The 18636-nt window shown below is 34.9% G+C and overlaps 2 protein-coding genes across 2 annotated transcripts; both read right to left on the minus strand.

The window, feature by feature from the left end:
* Window positions 1–383: 383 nt before the first annotated feature.
* On the minus strand, window positions 384–3000 carry LOC130961618 (uncharacterized protein C594.04c-like). Its single transcript, XM_057887585.1, has 3 exons — window positions 2729–3000; window positions 1876–2139; window positions 384–1051 (listed from the first exon to the last, which is right to left on the minus strand). The coding sequence occupies exons 1-3, from the start codon at window positions 2975–2977 to the stop codon at window positions 569–571; spliced, it is 996 nt and encodes a 331-aa protein (XP_057743568.1). The 5' UTR covers window positions 2978–3000; the 3' UTR covers window positions 384–568.
* A 2453-nt stretch (window positions 3001–5453) lies between these two features.
* LOC130961554 (uncharacterized) lies at window positions 5454–9017 on the minus strand. The gene is made up of 4 exons (XM_057887495.1): window positions 8723–9017; window positions 7811–8352; window positions 6583–7494; window positions 5454–6049 (listed from the first exon to the last, which is right to left on the minus strand). Exons 1-4 carry the CDS (start codon window positions 8921–8923, stop codon window positions 5749–5751), a joined length of 1956 nt encoding a protein of 651 aa, XP_057743478.1. The 5' UTR covers window positions 8924–9017; the 3' UTR covers window positions 5454–5748.
* Between the last annotated feature and the right edge of the window lie 9619 nt (window positions 9018–18636).

Raw genomic sequence — 18636 nt, forward strand, 5'->3', positions numbered from 1 at the left:
CATTTAGATTCGTACATATTTATTTAATTAATTGAACTTGTTAGTTTTGTTGGCATATGTACAGGAAATAGGTATTAATTTAAATAAAATAATTTTAATTTGGCCACATGAAAAATTGAATGGATAGAAAATTGAAAAGTTTTGATAAAAATTACATTGCATTTGCTTTGTCATTTGGGTAAATAGTAAATATGTTAAAAAAAAACCTAATTATTTTGCACTATAAATAAGTGATATTTAACATATTGACTTGTTAACTTGATCTTGATACCATACTCAGTTGATACAGAAAATGGATATATGTGGAATAGCATGTTAAAAGAGATTTAAGCCAGCACAAAATAATGAAAATATCAGGATAATTTTATGATGAAGTAGAAGTTTTGTACTAGTGAAACCTTTGAAACTTTAATAAAGCATAAATAGTAGCTTAGATACATACAAGTCTATAACCCAAGTTAAATATATATGGTTACATTGAATTCATGCAAACACAACTCATGATTCTATTGAACAAACAACAACAGAGAAGAAATCCAGATACCAATCACTATACTAAGGAAAAGAATCAAGCACTCTTCTTATATTTTGCTGCAGAAGGATAGGACTTTAGCCAAGGAACCCACACTGAAGTTGTCTTCTGATACACCCTAAAAGATTCTGCTCTCCATTCTTTCCTCAACATTCTTTCCTCAACAAGCCTAGTCACATATGCTAAACACATGGTATTAACCAATGCACCAAGAAAGCTCCATCGATATCCGAGGCTCCATGAGAATAGAGCCAATCCCCACCACCACAGCTGCTCGCCGAAGTAATTCGGATGGCGAGAGTAATGCCACAAGCCGCTGTCAAGGACAGGCACCATTGGCTTACCAAGACCTTCTAGTTTGTTGTTTCTAATCACAAAGTCATAAAGCTGTGTATCGGCAAAGTATGCTATGACGATGCCACTTAAACAGACGACGATGGCGACCAAGTCCCAGATGCTCAAAGGCTTATTGACAGAGTGCACAATGTTTAAGGGTAGAGATAATCCAATCAGAAACACCTGCAAATGTGAGGAGTGAAAATTAGAAAACAAAGAGCATCCATTTCATTGCACATCAATAAACAGAGAAAAATTTCACTTTAGTCCATGAAATCGTAAGCATTAATCCTAAAGGTTTGTAAAAAGGGTGGTCTAGTACACAAGGCGAGATCTGAAGCCGGTTGATGATGCACACACCCTTACCCTTTCAAGCAGAGAGGCACCAAATCATCACAAGGCAACAATGATATCATTACACCAAGACTTACACTCTGGTTTCTAGCTTCCAACCATTTCTTGATGAACATATCATCCATGGTTAGTTCAAAGAAATTCTCTTTCTTTCTTTTTTATTTGTGAAATGCAATATATGATTATAGTTACTTTACAATTACAGCTGCAAATTTTTCATAATAGCACAAGTACCAAATAAAACATGGATCCAAAAACCAGAATAAACCTCCCCAACAACAAGATTATACTCGCATGCAAAAGTCATTCCCAACCAGGCTCAAAGTATGATCGTATTGGATTCAGAACCCATACAATCACTAACCAAAACAAAACTCATGACTAAATCCTTCAAGAATCAAGTCATTCGAAAATGACATCATTCAACTTGCATCCTCCCATACCCTAGAATGATCATCAACTACCATGACCAGCAATTACAATTTCAGCTTTCAAGTCTTCATTCTTTATGAAGTTCAAGCATCAATATATTCATAACTCAAAGCAACAAATGTTTACCAATATGCAAAAAATATGAATCCATCGAATTTCTAAAGTGACATATATTGTTGAACCACAAGAGTAAAACAAAAAACATATAAATAAATTATGACCTGCTGAGAGACATAGACAGCAAAGAATGAAATCCACCACCATTGCTTCCCATACTGGTGGCTCATCTCAGTGAAACGCCAATCCTCCCTCGCACCCCATTGCCATCTCTCTCTCCTGAAGTAGTTATGAGTGAGCCTTAAACTCCATATCCAAGTCAATGTCACCACAATCCAAGACCTCCACCAATCAAACTGTGCCAAAGGGTGACTTGCATAATAGTGAACAAGCATAACAGGTATCACTGTCCAATACGGATCAATCAACTGTAACAACAAAACCATAACCAAATCAACTTAATTAGCTCAAACTCTCAACTTTAGAGGAACCCAGAAAGGGAAATATTGTAGCTAGTGCTGTGAAGCATTAGAGAAACTAGAATAGTACTGAATAAGAGAAAATTTTATTAGAATGAGTGAGTTTATACAGTCATGGCATAGCTTTATATAGCTAAGCATGTAACAGAATGATAACAGCTAACAACCAATCACAAGCTTATCATCATAACAACAGCTTAACTAACTTAGCCTTTATCTACACCCTTAATAGGAAACAAATTACAAATGTGATTTTTGAGTCACTGTTCAATTAACAAGCTAAAAACTAAAAATGTCAATTTTGCTGATGCCCAGAGAATAAAAACGTGAATTTGAGTGAGAATTTCATCACAGTCCAATTAACAAGCTAAATCACAGTCCAATTAACAAGCTAAAAAATGTCAACTTTAGAGATACCCAGAAGGGAAAAATCTGAATGTTGAGTCAGAACTTTATAAGTAGAAGCCAAAAATGCCAACTTCAAAGATACCCAGAAAGGAAAAATGAGAATTTGAGTGAGAAATTTATTAATATGTACCCAGTGACTACGCTGGAATTGGCCTATGATCCAGAAGAGAACATTGACGTTGAAGAAGAAGAGTGCATTGACCAATAAAAGTGGGTGGTGGTAGCACCAAGAATACAATGTTGACAAAAAAGGTTCAAGTTTTGTTGAGAAATTTGACTGGTCATCATAATGTTCGAGGAATGAGAGGTAGAAGATGATGGAAGGAAGAGGAACCAGGAATGCTATGACAGCGTTCTTCAGGTTTCCACTGAGTACCATGTCGTAGCGTGTATTTTGCGGTTCTTAGTCAGTTAGTTGCATCACACATTCAAAGTTCAAACCTATATATAGATCTTTTAAGAGAGGGGAAAAAAATAATATGAGAAAAAAAATCCCTAAATTATAAGGAAGTAGTTAATAATAATCTAGTTATATGGACATATATAATTGGTTACAGCAATATTAGTATATTATATAACCAGCAAATATTATCATTTTGGATTAATACTTGTCCAGCAATCATTTAGATTTATATTTATAGATATTTACACACAAAAAATATATAATTTGCACATAAATCAATATAATTTGTACCTATATTTTTTAAAATTTGTACACATAAATTAATAAAATTTATTTATTAAAAACAATTTAATATTTGAGTTGGCCAAATAATGGCCAAAATTACTAAAAACTACTAATTACCTAGAGTTTTTGAATTAGTTATACAACAACAAAAATGCTATTTACACACCAAAATCAATCATTAAAATTATTTATCATGTATGTGTATAAATACATATGTAGTTTAATTCATTTATATTTTGTAATGTATATTCTATATTAGTGACTAATTTTGATGACTAATTTTGATGTATACCTAGAATGGTTATACAAAAATAATATGAATATATAAAACAATCAATATATATTTGGTTATACAAAATTACTATATATATATATATATATATATATATATATATATATATATATATATATATATATATATATAAACTATTTTGTATATAAATATATGTGTTATTTCATACATTTTTAGTTTGTATTTTATATTCTAATTTCTAATATATATTCTATACTAGTAGATATACTTAATTTGATAGCTAATTTTTTATGTATATTTAATATGATTATTGTGTATTTAACTAACTTAGGTTGATTGAGTAGTTAGTTTATTCGTTCGTTTAAACAAGTGTCGGGTTTAAATTTTGAATCCACAACAAACCTTTAAATGGAGTTTTAATTTGCAACAGATTGATTCTTACTAACCAGGATACCGCAACAAATAAAAAAATAATTATTGTGTATATTTACATATATTATTTTATATATTTTAATATATATTTTACATTCTTGTATTTTATATAAATAATTTATTAGTGAATAAATTTTATCTACGTGTATCCATGATTGTAGTTTTAAATATAAATATTGAATTTACATTCTGGTAATAATCCCTAATTTATGTGTCACTGCTATTGCACAAAGATATAAGTCAGAACAAATCACTTGCTACTTGTGGAGTTGTGGTTTCCTACAAGCAGCTCCATACACACACAATGATGTATTAAAAACTGATACAAATATAATTTCTCTTGTACAAAAATCTACCTAGTTTTCTACTTTTCTCACAATAACTGCTTTAAGTTAAAAAATCAAGGAAGTTGGAGAAACATAGTATATCTTAACATAGATGTTAGAGTTTATGACAATAAGTGAACCCAAACATATCATAAATTAAGTGACATTACATTATACAACAATGCTTAGCAGTTTTGTAATGATGTTTACATTCCTATAGTGGTGCCCTTAATCATAGATTAGTATCTAGTCACATGACAACTTCATCATGGAAACCTGGTCCCCTACTTCCCTTTCTGCTGCTTCTATTGCCTTTGAAGGTTATCATGCCCAACACTTTCATTCTACGCAGAAAGGAGTGGAAAAGAATCTCATTGTGCCAAACTTGAGCTGGAAGGCCAATAGAATATTTAAATACAAACCAATTTAGTTTAGTCGAGTGGTCATCTCACTCATCCGCGTAAGCAAGTGTCGGGAGTTCGCATCCTGTCTTGTGTATGTAGCAATTCATTGGCCAACAGCAAACCTTAAATGGAGCTTAGATCTGCGATGGATTAGTTCTTAATTTGTCGTATTGGGAGATAATGTGGACAAAAAAAAATATTCAAATATAATGTATACAATAAAAGATGATTGACATAGTTGATAAAAAATGACTTCAAATTTTATAAATTAAATTCAATTTTCACTAATAATATAACTACTATTTAACAAGTCATTCATAAATACTTTTGTAAGTGTCTAAAATATAAAAAGACATGTCTTAACTTTAATAAAGGTTGGTATAAAACTAATTGCTGGCATGATAGAGTTTACTAGAATATTTGTGCAACAAATACTTATTTAGAGGATCTTGTGCTATTAAATAGGCATAGAGTATAAAAGATCATGATAATCTATAGTATAGCAGCATATCTGCAATACTAATGCTTCCACATGTCTCTCATTATGAGCAAGTTCCTTTTAAAAATTTGATGCAATTTTCTTGATGAAAAGATAACTAGCACCATAAATGGTTAGATTTTGATAATGATACTACTACTACAATTTTATTGATAATATTACTTTACTACTATGCCAAATGTAAAACCACCATTAGATCATTCATGATGAGATAAAGGAAGTGTGTGATATTTGATCTAACAAAACAAGGGTATTACTAGGAGTAATAGTTATCAGAGTTGAACTCTTGTAATAATATAAGAAGATTCTGTGATAGTATTGAAAGGTTTACATCAAAAGCATTTCCAAAAATTCATAATGAAAATAGTACAAAATTTGATATCAATATCCCTAAAATTAGACACTACAAAGTATGTCAAATTTTATAGGCCTCTAAGAGTATCAAGCTCCCTAAGTAATCTCTCTATACAAGAAGAACATCTCATCATAGTTCAACACTCCCCCAAAGAAGGCTTTTAGAGCAACAAGGTTGAGTTGCATCCAAAAGTTCATTGATTTTCTTGCCCTTGATGATCATTGTGCTGATTATCACCATCATGTTCGGGTTCCGGTCCACCATCCTCATAAGTAACCCATGGTAGCATTGACTCAAACAAGACAGCCAATGCATTCCTATTTGCGACCGGCCGAGGCGCATGGCCATTGCCTTGCAAATTAGCAAATTGGTTCTCATCCTGTATTGGACCCCCCTCCCTCATCATCCTTGGACCACCAATGAAATGTTGCAGATTCTCTTGCGGAATGGACGCAACCGAGTCCGAGAAATCAGATACCAACAGATGTCCATACCTAACATACAAAATAAGTGTGATTATTTAAAAGACCAACCTACCATGATGAACTGCATCCAAAGTTTCATGTCGAATAGGATTAATCGTGCTACTTTCTTTTGCTTTCAATTATATGGTAAAAAGATGAACAAGCTTCAAACATGTTGATTCCTTGTAACCTCATCAAACAATTATCTATCAAGTATATGGATTATCAGCAGTTCAGCACCAATGTTACTAATGCTGAGCAACATGCATTTCTGTGTCTGATACTCGACCTCTTGCGCATTCCCTAATTCTATATCATGTGCATCTTACAAGGTTCTCTTATAGCACAAAAAGAATAAAACTTGTAGCTCAGATATATCAACATGCCTGCCCAATGCTTTATGAGTTACATTAGTTAACCACCACTTACTCATCCCAAAATCCAAATAGAATCAATTGTGTACCAAGATTAGAATACTAGGTATACCTATAAACAGGTTCACAATGGTTTGCAAAACATCATACCGAAAAATATAAACAAAATAGATAGAAAGAAACACATACTCGTTTTTCTCGGATGAGAAAGCTTCTTTTCTGACACAAGCCCAATCCTTAACTTCACTTTGATTATTTTCTATGGTCTTAACCACTTGTAGTGCAGCATCACTTAACAATTTTTGTAGATCAGGAAGCCTCCAAATAAGATAATTTCTCTCAACATAAATATTAATTAAGTGGTCTTGAGATTGAATGCCTGTTTGATCTGATCGGAAAAACGCATGCTTGAGAATATCTGTCCAAATGCGATCTTTCAAGGGTACTTTGGCGACAAGCTTCTTTATGACCGAAGGGTGGAGCATCAATGCTTGTTTCATGAGATCAGACGAAGACGACTTCTCAGAACCTACACTAGCATCATTGGAGGCAGCCTCGCGCTCAAGGTAAAACCGACAAATGGCAAGGGAAAAAGAGATATTTGGAAACAACCAAATGGAGTTATCACTTTTGTAATCTTCAGAAAACTTTTCCAGCCATGCATACTCCTCAGCCCTTAAAGCAAAGTAGTCGATGCAGAAAATAGCCCCCATTGGATCATCAGAATCCAGAGAAAGCAACAATTTACAGACCTCTAAAGCAGATCTATGGCAACCACGCCTGTCCAAATTTTTCATGTGAGTGAAAAGAGCTGTGAACATGGGCTTGTTCGTGTCATGACCAAACTTCAGTTGGCAATTACCCTGCAATGGAGTGAACATGGGATGCCATGCACATTCAAGGGCATATAGACACTTGGCAATAGCATCTGCAGACATCTGTTGCTCTCCCACTACCTTGAAATACTCTGCCATTGTTAGAAGCGAATCTAGATGATATGGATGGTACAACAATACACTAGCTAGAGCATTTAAGTCATTTATTGCTTTGGAAGCTTCAAATGCGCCTTGAGCTTGGGAGTAGGACGACGAGTGTACATATCTACATAATAGGAACAAACAATGAGGGGAAATTACCAGTAGTTAAATAAGGTTACGATAACCATAAACATCAAAATAGGATATGAGGATGCAAAGTACAATATTTATATTCAGTTCTTAACTCATTTGGGCTCTCACTGTGGAAACTGTTCAAGAATCACTAGTTAAATACATAAAAAGAATTTGAATATCAGATACCATAAGTAAGTCTACCCCTTCAACACATCCAGATACACACAACCACACACAAGGCGAGTGGAGTAAAGAGAAAGCAAATTAGAACATGTTCTCAATCAATTAAATAAAATTATCCTTACTTAAAGTAGTTATATCCGTTCTTTGTTTCGAGAAATTCCATGGAGAAAGAACCATCCCACCGGGGCCAATGGCCTGCTGGAGTGACCAGAACAGTCTTTCTAAGATTGTAGTGTCCACGCCTAACTCCACGCATCTGCCTAGAACTGCTAGCTTGAATATTACTACTACTACTACTCTCGAATGATTTCACAACCTTAGATCCAAATATTCTTTTCAGTTCATTTTCGGCATTCAAATACTTAGGATCCACCTGTAATACGGAGATCGCATTCTGTTTGACAGACTTATTTTGTTCCTTGGCATTCACTGCTTTAGCTCTGGTAGAGACATTCTGCTCACTCGAAGAGTTGACATCCAGTGACAAATTTTCCAAAATCAAGTCCAATTCCTTTTCGGATCCTCCTTTATTGGCAACAGAACTATCCTTGTTTTTCTTCTTCTTCTTTTTCTTTGATTTTGATGAGGTATCTTTCTTCGAAGATGACTCTTCTTTATTATCATATCTCACCACAGTTTCATTGGTGGATTTTAACTCATCTCCCTGTATTCAAAATAGCAAAATTATCAATCAAAACCTAAAGATTAGAAGCTAACAAGTGCAATTAACATACTCATTAGACCCTAGTCCCCTACATTCCTCTTCATAAGGAAGAATCCAAACATTACTTTAATTTCAAACACTCTGTGATTTAGTATCACATCTTCAATCAAAATCATATTGCACTTGCACTATAACTTAAAACCAAGTCCTCCAATATATACATAATGTGTTTCTAACCAATTTCCAAGCACAAAAGACAAGCTAGAATTATATACTTTGTGCATGAATTCAAAGAGCTTAAGAGGTTATTCCAATCTAAAAAGGGGATTAAAATATTCTCGAAATGAAAATGAAGGGGGAAATTGAAAACCTGGTCTTGTTCTTCGGCGGGGTCAGAGTCTTGGTCATTGAGAAGGTCGAAAGGGTTAATTGAAGAACGATTCGCAGAATCATCATCGTTTTGTTCATCCTCTTCGTCGTCGTCGTCTTCTTGGGGTTTGAGGTGAATCTCTTCTTGTTGGGGAAAATGGAGTTGCTGATTCAGAACCTTCTTCACCAATCGATGCGACATCGTTTTTAACCCTTCAATCAGCTGAACCAACCAACCCCCTAACACTGCCCACAAGGAAAAAACGAAAATTTCTTCTTCAAATTCAATCACAATAATTATAAGAAGAAGAAAGAAGAAGAACCTCGGAGAAAAGAACAAGCTTTTTTTTTTGTCAAGAAAGAAAGAACATTTTTGTTCCCGTTTTTTGTTTTTTTTTTGGGCTGGATTTTCTGGTTTTGATTACTGTATAAACGTTTGCTATTGGGCTATACATTGTTGGGCCTAAAGTCCACATTTGTATAAATGGGCCTTCAAAAAGGCACTTTTATAAAAATAAATTGAAATCAACTTAGGTCAACCTCAGTAATTCATTGTCCATTAAAGTAAACATGAGGGGTTCAAATCTCATCTTGTGTATATAGAATCTTGTTGGCCAATGAAAAACCCTTAAATTAAACTCCAATTTGCAAAGGATTATTCCTCAACATTTTTAAATAAAGTTCAAATCTATGACGAATTAGTTATTGACTTATTAATTATTATTACAAACAAAAATCTAAGTACAAACATTTGCATCCAAAAATTTTTTTCCACATCTTTCAACCTGACAGATCAAAAACTAATCTATCATGGATTAAAATTTCATATGCAAAATATTCTTTGTAAATCGACCGATAGAGTCTCTCGGTGCACCCTGAGACCTATATAAGGGAATTTTGAACTAAGCTAACGAAGACTAATCTAAACATGTAGAAGTCTAGCTTTTCTACCTTCAAAGTAAAATGGAACTCTCACTCTAAACTTAGGCATATGGATTAGAGCCAGTAGCACTGATTGGTTCTATTAGTTCAAGCATTTTAAATAACTCCTAATTTCAGACAGTAAGCATGATAATCCAATCAACCGATATCCAAAGGCACAAATAGGGTATATAAGAATTTACTACAAATTAATGAATTGTTTTATGTATAAGATACGATTCAAACTCCAATACTTATTTAAACAAACAAGTAAGTTAACTATTTGATCAACCCAAATTCATTAAACATTTGACCTAATTTCTTTGCTCTAAGTCAGGCCTTTTAATACTTGATAGGTTTACTCTAACTTTTTAAAAATATTCTCTCCCTAAATAAGTAAAAGATTAATCTCACAATAGATACTTGAACTTTAAATATCTTATCTTTTTCTTTTTTATTCTCAAGTATCCAAGATAGTGTTTAAATTTTGGGTTTTTTAAGAATTAGGTTCAGTCATAACTCATAAGCACCTTACTTTGTACTATATCATATGAATATGATTCTTTTTGGATTTATCGTTTACTATTATTGTATGCCAAAAGAAAGTGTAATCTTGGGAAGCCTAACATTCCAAATCAACATGACAAACTTGACTACTAGAATTGAAATTCTTGATGAACTCCACAAATATTCTGATTTATCAATCTTATCAACTTTTTTCAATGTGGATTTACTTAAAAAAGTTATATATATAAGTATATGAAACTCAAATACACTTTATGTTGACCGTCCTTTGTTCCACGTGAAAATTGAAAGTTTGAAGCATTCAATGAAGCCAATTCTGCCGTTATTCCATTTTTGTCGACACATTACTTGTTTTTATTTATTAGATTAATAGGCACTAATTCGCTCGATAATCTACATGGTATATTAATTAATATGGTAACTTTTTTGTCGCATAACCAATAATTTTGAGTTCAAATATTGAAAGAAGAAAAAAAGACCAAATAAGTTAAAAACTGAAACAAATCCTTAAATTCTCTTTATATATATAAGTATATTACTATTTCATAGTTTATTTTAATTTGTTTATGTCCCTCTTATTTTTCTTTTCTTTTTTTTCCTCTAATTATTGAACTATATATGAAGTCAACAAAAGAAACCGTGGAATAGACAATTGTATATAGTTACATTTTTTTCAACCTGCCTTAAATAGGAATGTTGAGGAAATTGGTTTGTCATTTCTATAACACTATTGACAATTGACAATAACAAATACAATCTAATAAATAAAAATGATAAAAATAAAAAAGTGTTCAATTTTTGAACTTTTATTTTTGTATATTAAATTATCAGTGGTGAGTTTTTTAAAGATGACCTAAATGATATGTTATATATTACTGTGGACTTTTACAAAACTTTAGCGACATTTTGTCTTTATATAATTAAAATAATATTCTTTTGGCTAAATACGATTTTGGTCTCTAAAGTATAGGTCGAAAATTTGTTTCGTCCCCAACCTTTTTTTTGCATACAAAATTGTCCAAAATTGTCCCTAAAGTTTAACTTAGTTTTAAAATCATCTATTTTACTAAAATTTTAATTTTTATAACCAAATTACCCTTAACAAAAAAATTATAAAAAAAACATAACAGATGAGAGGGAAGAAGAGGGGATCACCCGAGGAGGGGGAGGGAAGAAGAAGAAAGGGAAAAGGGGGAACGGTGCCTGTGATGTAACACCTTACCACACTAAGCTTTACGCTTAAGTCGTAAAACAGAGGTGGTGTGGTATTACGACCTCTAAAATAAAATGAGTTCATATAATAACAGAAGAATTATAATATGCTAGGAGCCTTGAAGAATAGAGGAAATAAAAATCGCGAAATAAAAGTGCAACGCTCAAGGAACGAGTTAACTTGCAGGCTAAGAAAACCTTAACTTATTAAACATGAGATAATAGAAGTAGAAATAGAGTGCCAAAGATACAAAATAACAAGCTCCTAACTCAGCCCGCGAAGTCAAGACTGGTCGGAGAATATTTACGCAAATATACATACATATCCAAAATCCAAAAGTTCATATACATAATCATGCCTCTCCATAAACTTCTAAGAGGATCAAAACGAACAAGTTATGCGGAGAGAAAATGAAGTACATATATATACAACACTGCACAGCAAAACTACCCAGTAACCACTCCGCTTCAAGAGTTCAGACGCCTAACGAAATGCCTCTTGACCTGCATCTGAAAAGCAACAACATCGAATGGAATGAGAACTGGAGGTTCTCAGTATGGTAAAGGTGCCACACACATAATATATAAGGTCCTGGGAATGCCAGAGGCAATCCTAAAACGCCGACACTCGGATTATAGACCTTAAAGTATTAAATAGAAGCCATAAAAGGTAGTTTTCTAAGAATATTTAAACCTAACTTAACTTAACCTTAAATCTAAGTCCCATCTTGCCATTTCTCCATACCTCCAACTCCATCATGCATTTTCACGAACAAATAGACAGATAAAGGCAAGCACAAGAAGGTTACAGTTACTGCAGGTAACAAATACACATTTAACATGGCAAGTACATACAGACACATCCAATTAAAGCACAAGCAAGTAGTTCAAGTAATATGCATATGATGCATGCCTGTCCTATGGCTGATGAGGCTCATCTGTCGGTTATCCAGCCAACCCGACAAGTCTGAATTGTACTTAGACTGTCCCCCGACGTGCATCCCCAAGATTCTATGCATAGCTTTATCTCAAATAATCAATATTGCTCAATGGAGGTAACATTCCCGGGAATTTATATAGTGCCCTGTCACACTTACGTCGTAGGGTCAACAGAGTATCGAGTTTTCAACCTGGTACACGTGGTGGCAAGCCACATCACTTAATCCAGGGAATCTCGTATCTCAGATAATTCAAATTCATAAGCCATATAAATAATTCAATTATAATTCATCAACATTCACATCATTCTCAATCGCATCTCATTCATCATCATACATCAATCATATTCAATCCTTATCTTTCATTATCACACCTCCCATTCCGTCCATCAATAGTTCCAATTCAAAACATAATTCATTCTTTTCTAAATGAATCAAACTTAAAATACGCTCATTTTCTTAATACCTAAAAATCAAACTATATAACCTTTGAATCTAAATCTTTTTAAATAAACATATAAACAAAATCTCTAATTTTTATAAAATTTCGGTAGCATCTCTTCTAAAACTCGGACTTTGCTACACTTTTCGGGTCCAAACCTGCATTCTTTTCTTAACATACCCTTCCTCTTCATCATAACAATTACCACAATAAATCTACCTCAAATCAACAATTATACTCATACAATATTCAAATCCAACAACTAAAATTCAACTAAAAATCATAGTTCACAAATCCTAGGCTTTTAACACAAAATACCTCATTTTTCATTTGAAATTTTCATACCAATTATTTTTAAATCTATTACCACCAATCCAAATTGCCAACAATAATCCTTAACAAGCTCCATATCTTTTCATCAATCATCATTCAACCAAACTAAAATATAGACATATAATCAACAATTCAATCACATATCCTTTTAAAGATCCAACTGGCAACCAATATCATCTTACAAACAAATCACCAAACCAAACCAAGCATATTTATCAACCCATTACTAAACATTAAATATACACCTGCATTCCAACTTATCCTATGGTCATCTAGCCTAAGTTTTCACAGAACATTATATATTAAATGCAAGAAACCTAAACCATACCTTAGCTGATTCCCAAGTATTATTCCAAGACAATTTTTCTAAAGAACACAGCCCTCAAAACCTCAACTAATCAGCTTTCTCCAAGTTCAAGTATTCACAATTTCAAGCTCCAATTATTTATTCACAACCTAATACACATTTATAACACATATATATCCAATTTAATACTCAAAGTTCAAATTCAATGAATTAAAATAGAATTATCGTATTCCCACCTTACCCAAGCTTCACATAAGCAAGAGTGAACTTTTCTCTCAAGCTAATTGGATCCTAAAAACATCAAAGAACAAAGAAATTCAATATCTCCACTAATTTTCCAATAATTAAGGAAGAAGAGGCTGAGATAAAATATAGGTTTTCCTATGAAATTGTTCTGGTAGAAACGTAGAGCTAGACACGGTGAACGCGTGGTCACAAACGGTGCAGCGATTGGAGCTCGAACGGAGAAGTTATGAGACTTTGAGTTTTACCGTAAGGGTTCGCATGGCTTCTCTTCTCCTAATCATGCTTCAGCGTAATTCTGCTGACTGAGGAAGAAGAGAGGTTTTAATTCATTTAGTTGCTGGGCTGGTTGGGCCCACGGGTCTGGTTTGGGCCCGGTTCAACCGGTTCGGCCCGTTCAATTCAATCTTGGACCGTTTTCTTTAAAATTGGTGTCAAAATTCTTGTTTCGATTAGCTATATCCTAATTTGATATAATATTCACATTTCTAATCTTCTTTATTAAAAACTAATTTATTAACTAATTATTTACTAATTTAACCGGAGTTTACATCCTACCCACCTAATAAAAAATTTTCCATCAAAATTCAAATTCAGTTACCTGAAAAAAGATGTGGGTAGTCCTTCCGCATATCCGATTCGAGTTCCCAAGTATGTTCCTCAATACCAGCTCGACTCCAGGCTACTTTTACTAATAATATTTCCTTCTCGCGTAACCGTTTAACGCTGGTGTCATTTATTTTCACCGGAACTACTGGAAGTGTTAGACCTTCTCTCACTTGAATTGGTTCCGGTTCCAAAACATGACTTACGTCAGGAGTATACTTTCGAAGCTGTGACACATGGAACACGTCGTGCAAATTCGAAAGATACGGCGGTAAGGCAATTCTATAAGCCACTGGCCCAATTCTTTTCAGGATCTCAAACGGTCCAATATAACGGGGATTCAGTTTCTTGGTCTTAATGGTACTTCCCACTCCAGTGGTTAGTGTAACTTTTCAAAAAGACATGTTCCCTTCTTCGAACTCCAAAGGCTTTCGCCTCTGATCAGCATAGCTCTTTTGACGGCTTTGGGCTATAAGCATTCCATTACGAATCTTATTTATCTGCTCAGTCATTTCAGCTATCATCTCAGGCCCTAACAAACTCCTTTTTCCAGCTTCATACCAACACAACGAAGATTGACATTTTCTGCCATACAGAGCTTCATATGGAGCCATTTCGATGCTCGCATGATAGCTATTATTATAAGCAAATTCCACTAATGGCATATATCGATCCCAGCTCATTGGCTGGTCCAAAACATAAGCCCTTAGCATATCCTCCAAGGTCTGAATAGTTCTCTCTGACTGACCATCTGTCTGAGGGTGATACGCAGTACTCAAACTTAACTGAGTTCCAAAGGCACGCTAAAAAGCTCCCCAGAACCTTGATGTAAAACGGGGATCTCTGTCAGATATAATAGTAGAAGGCACACCATGTAACCTGACAATCTCTTTGATATACATTCGAGCCAATTCCTCCATTGTGCAACTTATTCGAATAGGAAGAAAGTGAGCTGATTTTGTCAGTCGATCCATAACCACCCAAATAGCGTCGTAACTAGATCGGGTTCTAGGCAAACCTATCACAAAATCCATTGCGATACTCTCCCATTTTCATTGTGGAATCTCCAAAGGCTGAAGGGTCCCTGATGGTCTCTGATGCTCAATCTTAACCTTCTGACACGTTAAACATTTAGATACATGCAATGCCACATCATTCTTTATACCTTGCCACTAGAACATCACTTTCAGATCTTGATACATTTTAGTACTCCCCGGGTGAATTGAAAATCCACTCTTATGAGCTTCCTTCAAAATACTCTGTCGCAGGTCTCCAATATCTGGCACTACAATCCGATTCTTGAACCTCCACAAACCATCCTGTCCTTCTGACACTCTCCACAGTTTTCCCTGTTCAACTGCTGGTAATACCTTACGTAACGCTTCACTGTCTCGATGAGCCTTCAGAAGTTCTTATTTAAAATCAATTGAAATCTGTAACTGACTCAAACACAAAATTTCAGATTCTTCTCTAATTCCCAAATTCAATCCTTGAAATGCTCTTAGTAACTCTTCTTCTCGTAGCATCATCCAAGCTGCATATAAAGATTTCCGACTCAAGGTGTCCGCCACAATGTTCGCTTTTTCTGGATGATAATTCAATTCAAAATCATAATCTTTCAGAAACTCCATCCACCTCCTCTAACGCATATTCAACTCTTTCTGCTCAAAAAGATACTTCAAACTCTTATGGTTTGAGAAAACATGAAACTTAACGCCATAAAGATAATGCCTCCAAATCTTTAAAGCAAACACAACATCAGCAAGTTCCAAATCATGTGTCGGATAATTCATTTAATGCGGTCTTAATTGCCGTGAGGCGTATGCTACAACATTCTGGTGCTGCATCAGAATGCACCCCAAACCTTTCAGAGATGCATCACAAAACACTTCAAACGGTTCACTTGGTTCAGGTAATACCAATACAGGTGCAGTAGTCAACCTGTGCTTTAATGTTTGGAAGCTCTCTTCACATTCTGGAGTCTAGACAAAAGGCGTTTCCTTCCTAGTCAATTTAGTTAAAGGTAAGGCGAGCTGTGAAAATCCCTTAATGAATCTCAGATAATACCCCGCCAAACCTAGGAAACTCCTTATCTCTATCACTGAAGTTGGTCGCTCCCAATTCATCACTGCTTCCACCTTAGCAGGATCCACAACTATTCCCTGCTTACTCACCACATGGCCAATAAACTTTACTTCACTCTTCCAAAACTCACATTTAGATAACTTAGCATGTAACTACTTGTCTCTCAGAATTTGCAGCACAATTCGCAAGTGATCAGCATGTTCCTCTTCAGACTTAGAATAAACAAGAATGTTATCAATAAAGACAATAACAAACTTGTCCAGATACGGTCGAAAAATAATGTTCATATAATCCATAAATACGGCCGGGGCATTAGTTAACCCGAAAGACATCACTGTATACTCATAATGACCATAAGGTTCTGAAAGCAGTTTTCGGAATATCCTCGTCTCTAACCCTTATCTGATGATACCCAGATCGCAGGTCAATCTTAGAAAACACACCAGCACCCTGTAACTAATCCATTAGATCATTGATTCTAGGCAACGGATATTTATTCTTCACAATGATCTTATTCAATTACCGATAATCGACACACAACTGCATACTTCCGTCCTTCTTCTTTACCAGTAACACTGGCGCTCTACACGGAGAAACACTTGGTCGGATAAAATACTTACCCAACAGATCTTCCAGTTGAGCCTTCAGTTCAGTCATTTATAAATGTGACATCCTATAAGGAGTAATCGAAATTGGACCGGCTCCAAGCACCAACTCAATTGCAAATTCATCCTTTCAATTAGGTGGAAATTCATTAATATCATCCGGAAACACATTTGGAAATTCACTTACAACTGGAATCTGCTCTGAACTCTGATCATCACCTGACACTCCCGCAATTAATAACATAATACCTTGACATTCGGTCCCAGAACAGTTTACTATCATAGAGTTCAAATAGTAACTATTCACCACAACCGGCGCTTCTGACCTTTTTGGCATAAACTGTACTGACTTCTCAGAACAATCAAGCAAAATTGGATTCTTAAATAACCAATCTCCCGACTATCACAGTGCCACCTACCTGCAGGATACATCGTGTCCCCTGTCACCAATACTGAGCCTCACCTTGCAGTTGATAAGTTCCAAATTCAACCCATTGCTCCTCAGGAACCTGTTAGGCCTGCAATGCCTGTTCCAAAGCCTGAATCCAATTATCTGCATCAGTGGGATTTGAGGTTTCCCTGAAGGTTGGAGGGTGAACTTTTAGAAATGTATCAAGTGTCATAGGACCGTCCTCATCATTATTATTCCCGTGATTACCCTGGTTTATCTAATTATCCAATGCCTCGGCTGTTGCCTGCATAGCTGCAGCCATATTTCCCAGAGTAGCCATAAAGTCTACTGGATTAGTCCCTGCCAGGCCAGAAGTAATGGTGCTTATCCTATCTCTACCTCGCCCGCGACCGCATCCGCGAGTCGACATATGGTCCTTATACACACTAAACTAGTGATATTAAGTTGATCAGTCTTAATATCGCAGGTCTCATGCTTTAAGTTCCAAATGCATGCTCACAAACATTTATGCCATATATATCAATTAGATATCCTAATAGCACATAAACACATATACAGAGAATGCACAGAAGTACAATCAGTCCGTCTTTCAGGCTCTATAGGAACGAATTGCTCTGATACCATAATGTAACACCCTACCACACTAAGCTTTACGCTTAAGTCATAAAACAGAGGTGGTGTGGTATTACGACCTCTAAAATAAAATGAGTTCATATAATAACAGAATAATTATAATATGCTAGGAGCCTTGAAGAATAGAGGAAATAAAAATTGCGAAATAAAAGCGCAACGCTCAAGGAACGAGTTAACTTGCATGCTAAGAAAACCTTAACTTATTAAACATAAGATAACAAAAGTAGGAATAGAGTGCCAAAGATACAAAATAACAAGCTCCTAACTCAATTCGCAAAGTCAAGACTAGCCGGAGAATATTTACGCAGATATACATACATATCCAAAACCCAAAAGTTCATATACATAATCCTGCCTCTCCATAAACCTCTAAGAGGATCAAAACAAACAAGTTATGCGGAGAGAAAACTAAATACATATATATACATCACTGCACAGCAAAACTACCCAGTAACCACTCTGCTTCAAGAGTTTAGACGCCTAACGAGATGCCTCTCAACCTGCATCTGAAAAGCAACAACATTGTATGGAATGAGAACCGGAGGTTCTCAGTATGGTAAAGGTGCCACACACATAATATATAAGGTCCTGGAAATGCCAGATGCAATCCTAGAACGCCGACACTCGGATTATAGATCTTAAAGTATTAAACA

This window comes from Arachis stenosperma, chromosome 2 (assembly GCF_014773155.1).
Source record: "Arachis stenosperma cultivar V10309 chromosome 2, arast.V10309.gnm1.PFL2, whole genome shotgun sequence".
Classification (NCBI taxonomy): Eukaryota; Viridiplantae; Streptophyta; class Magnoliopsida; order Fabales; family Fabaceae; genus Arachis; species Arachis stenosperma.

Coding starts and splice junctions, on each gene's coding strand:
- LOC130961618 (XM_057887585.1), bottom strand. CDS start 2,977: ATGGTACTCAGTGGAAACCTGAAGAACGCTGTCATAGCATTCCTGGTT. Junction 2,140..2,728: donor AATTCCAGCGTAGTCACTGG/GTACATATTAAT, acceptor TTGTTGTTACAG/TTGATTGATCCGTATTGGAC. Junction 1,052..1,875: donor CTGTCTATGTCTCTCAGCAG/GTCATAATTTAT, acceptor TCACATTTGCAG/GTGTTTCTGATTGGATTATC.
- LOC130961554 (XM_057887495.1), bottom strand. CDS start 8,923: ATGTCGCATCGATTGGTGAAGAAGGTTCTGAATCAGCAACTCCATTTT. Junction 7,495..7,810: donor AACGGATATAACTACTTTAA/GTAAGGATAATT, acceptor CCTATTATGTAG/ATATGTACACTCGTCGTCCT. Junction 6,050..6,582: donor TTCTCATCCGAGAAAAACGA/GTATGTGTTTCT, acceptor TTTGTATGTTAG/GTATGGACATCTGTTGGTAT.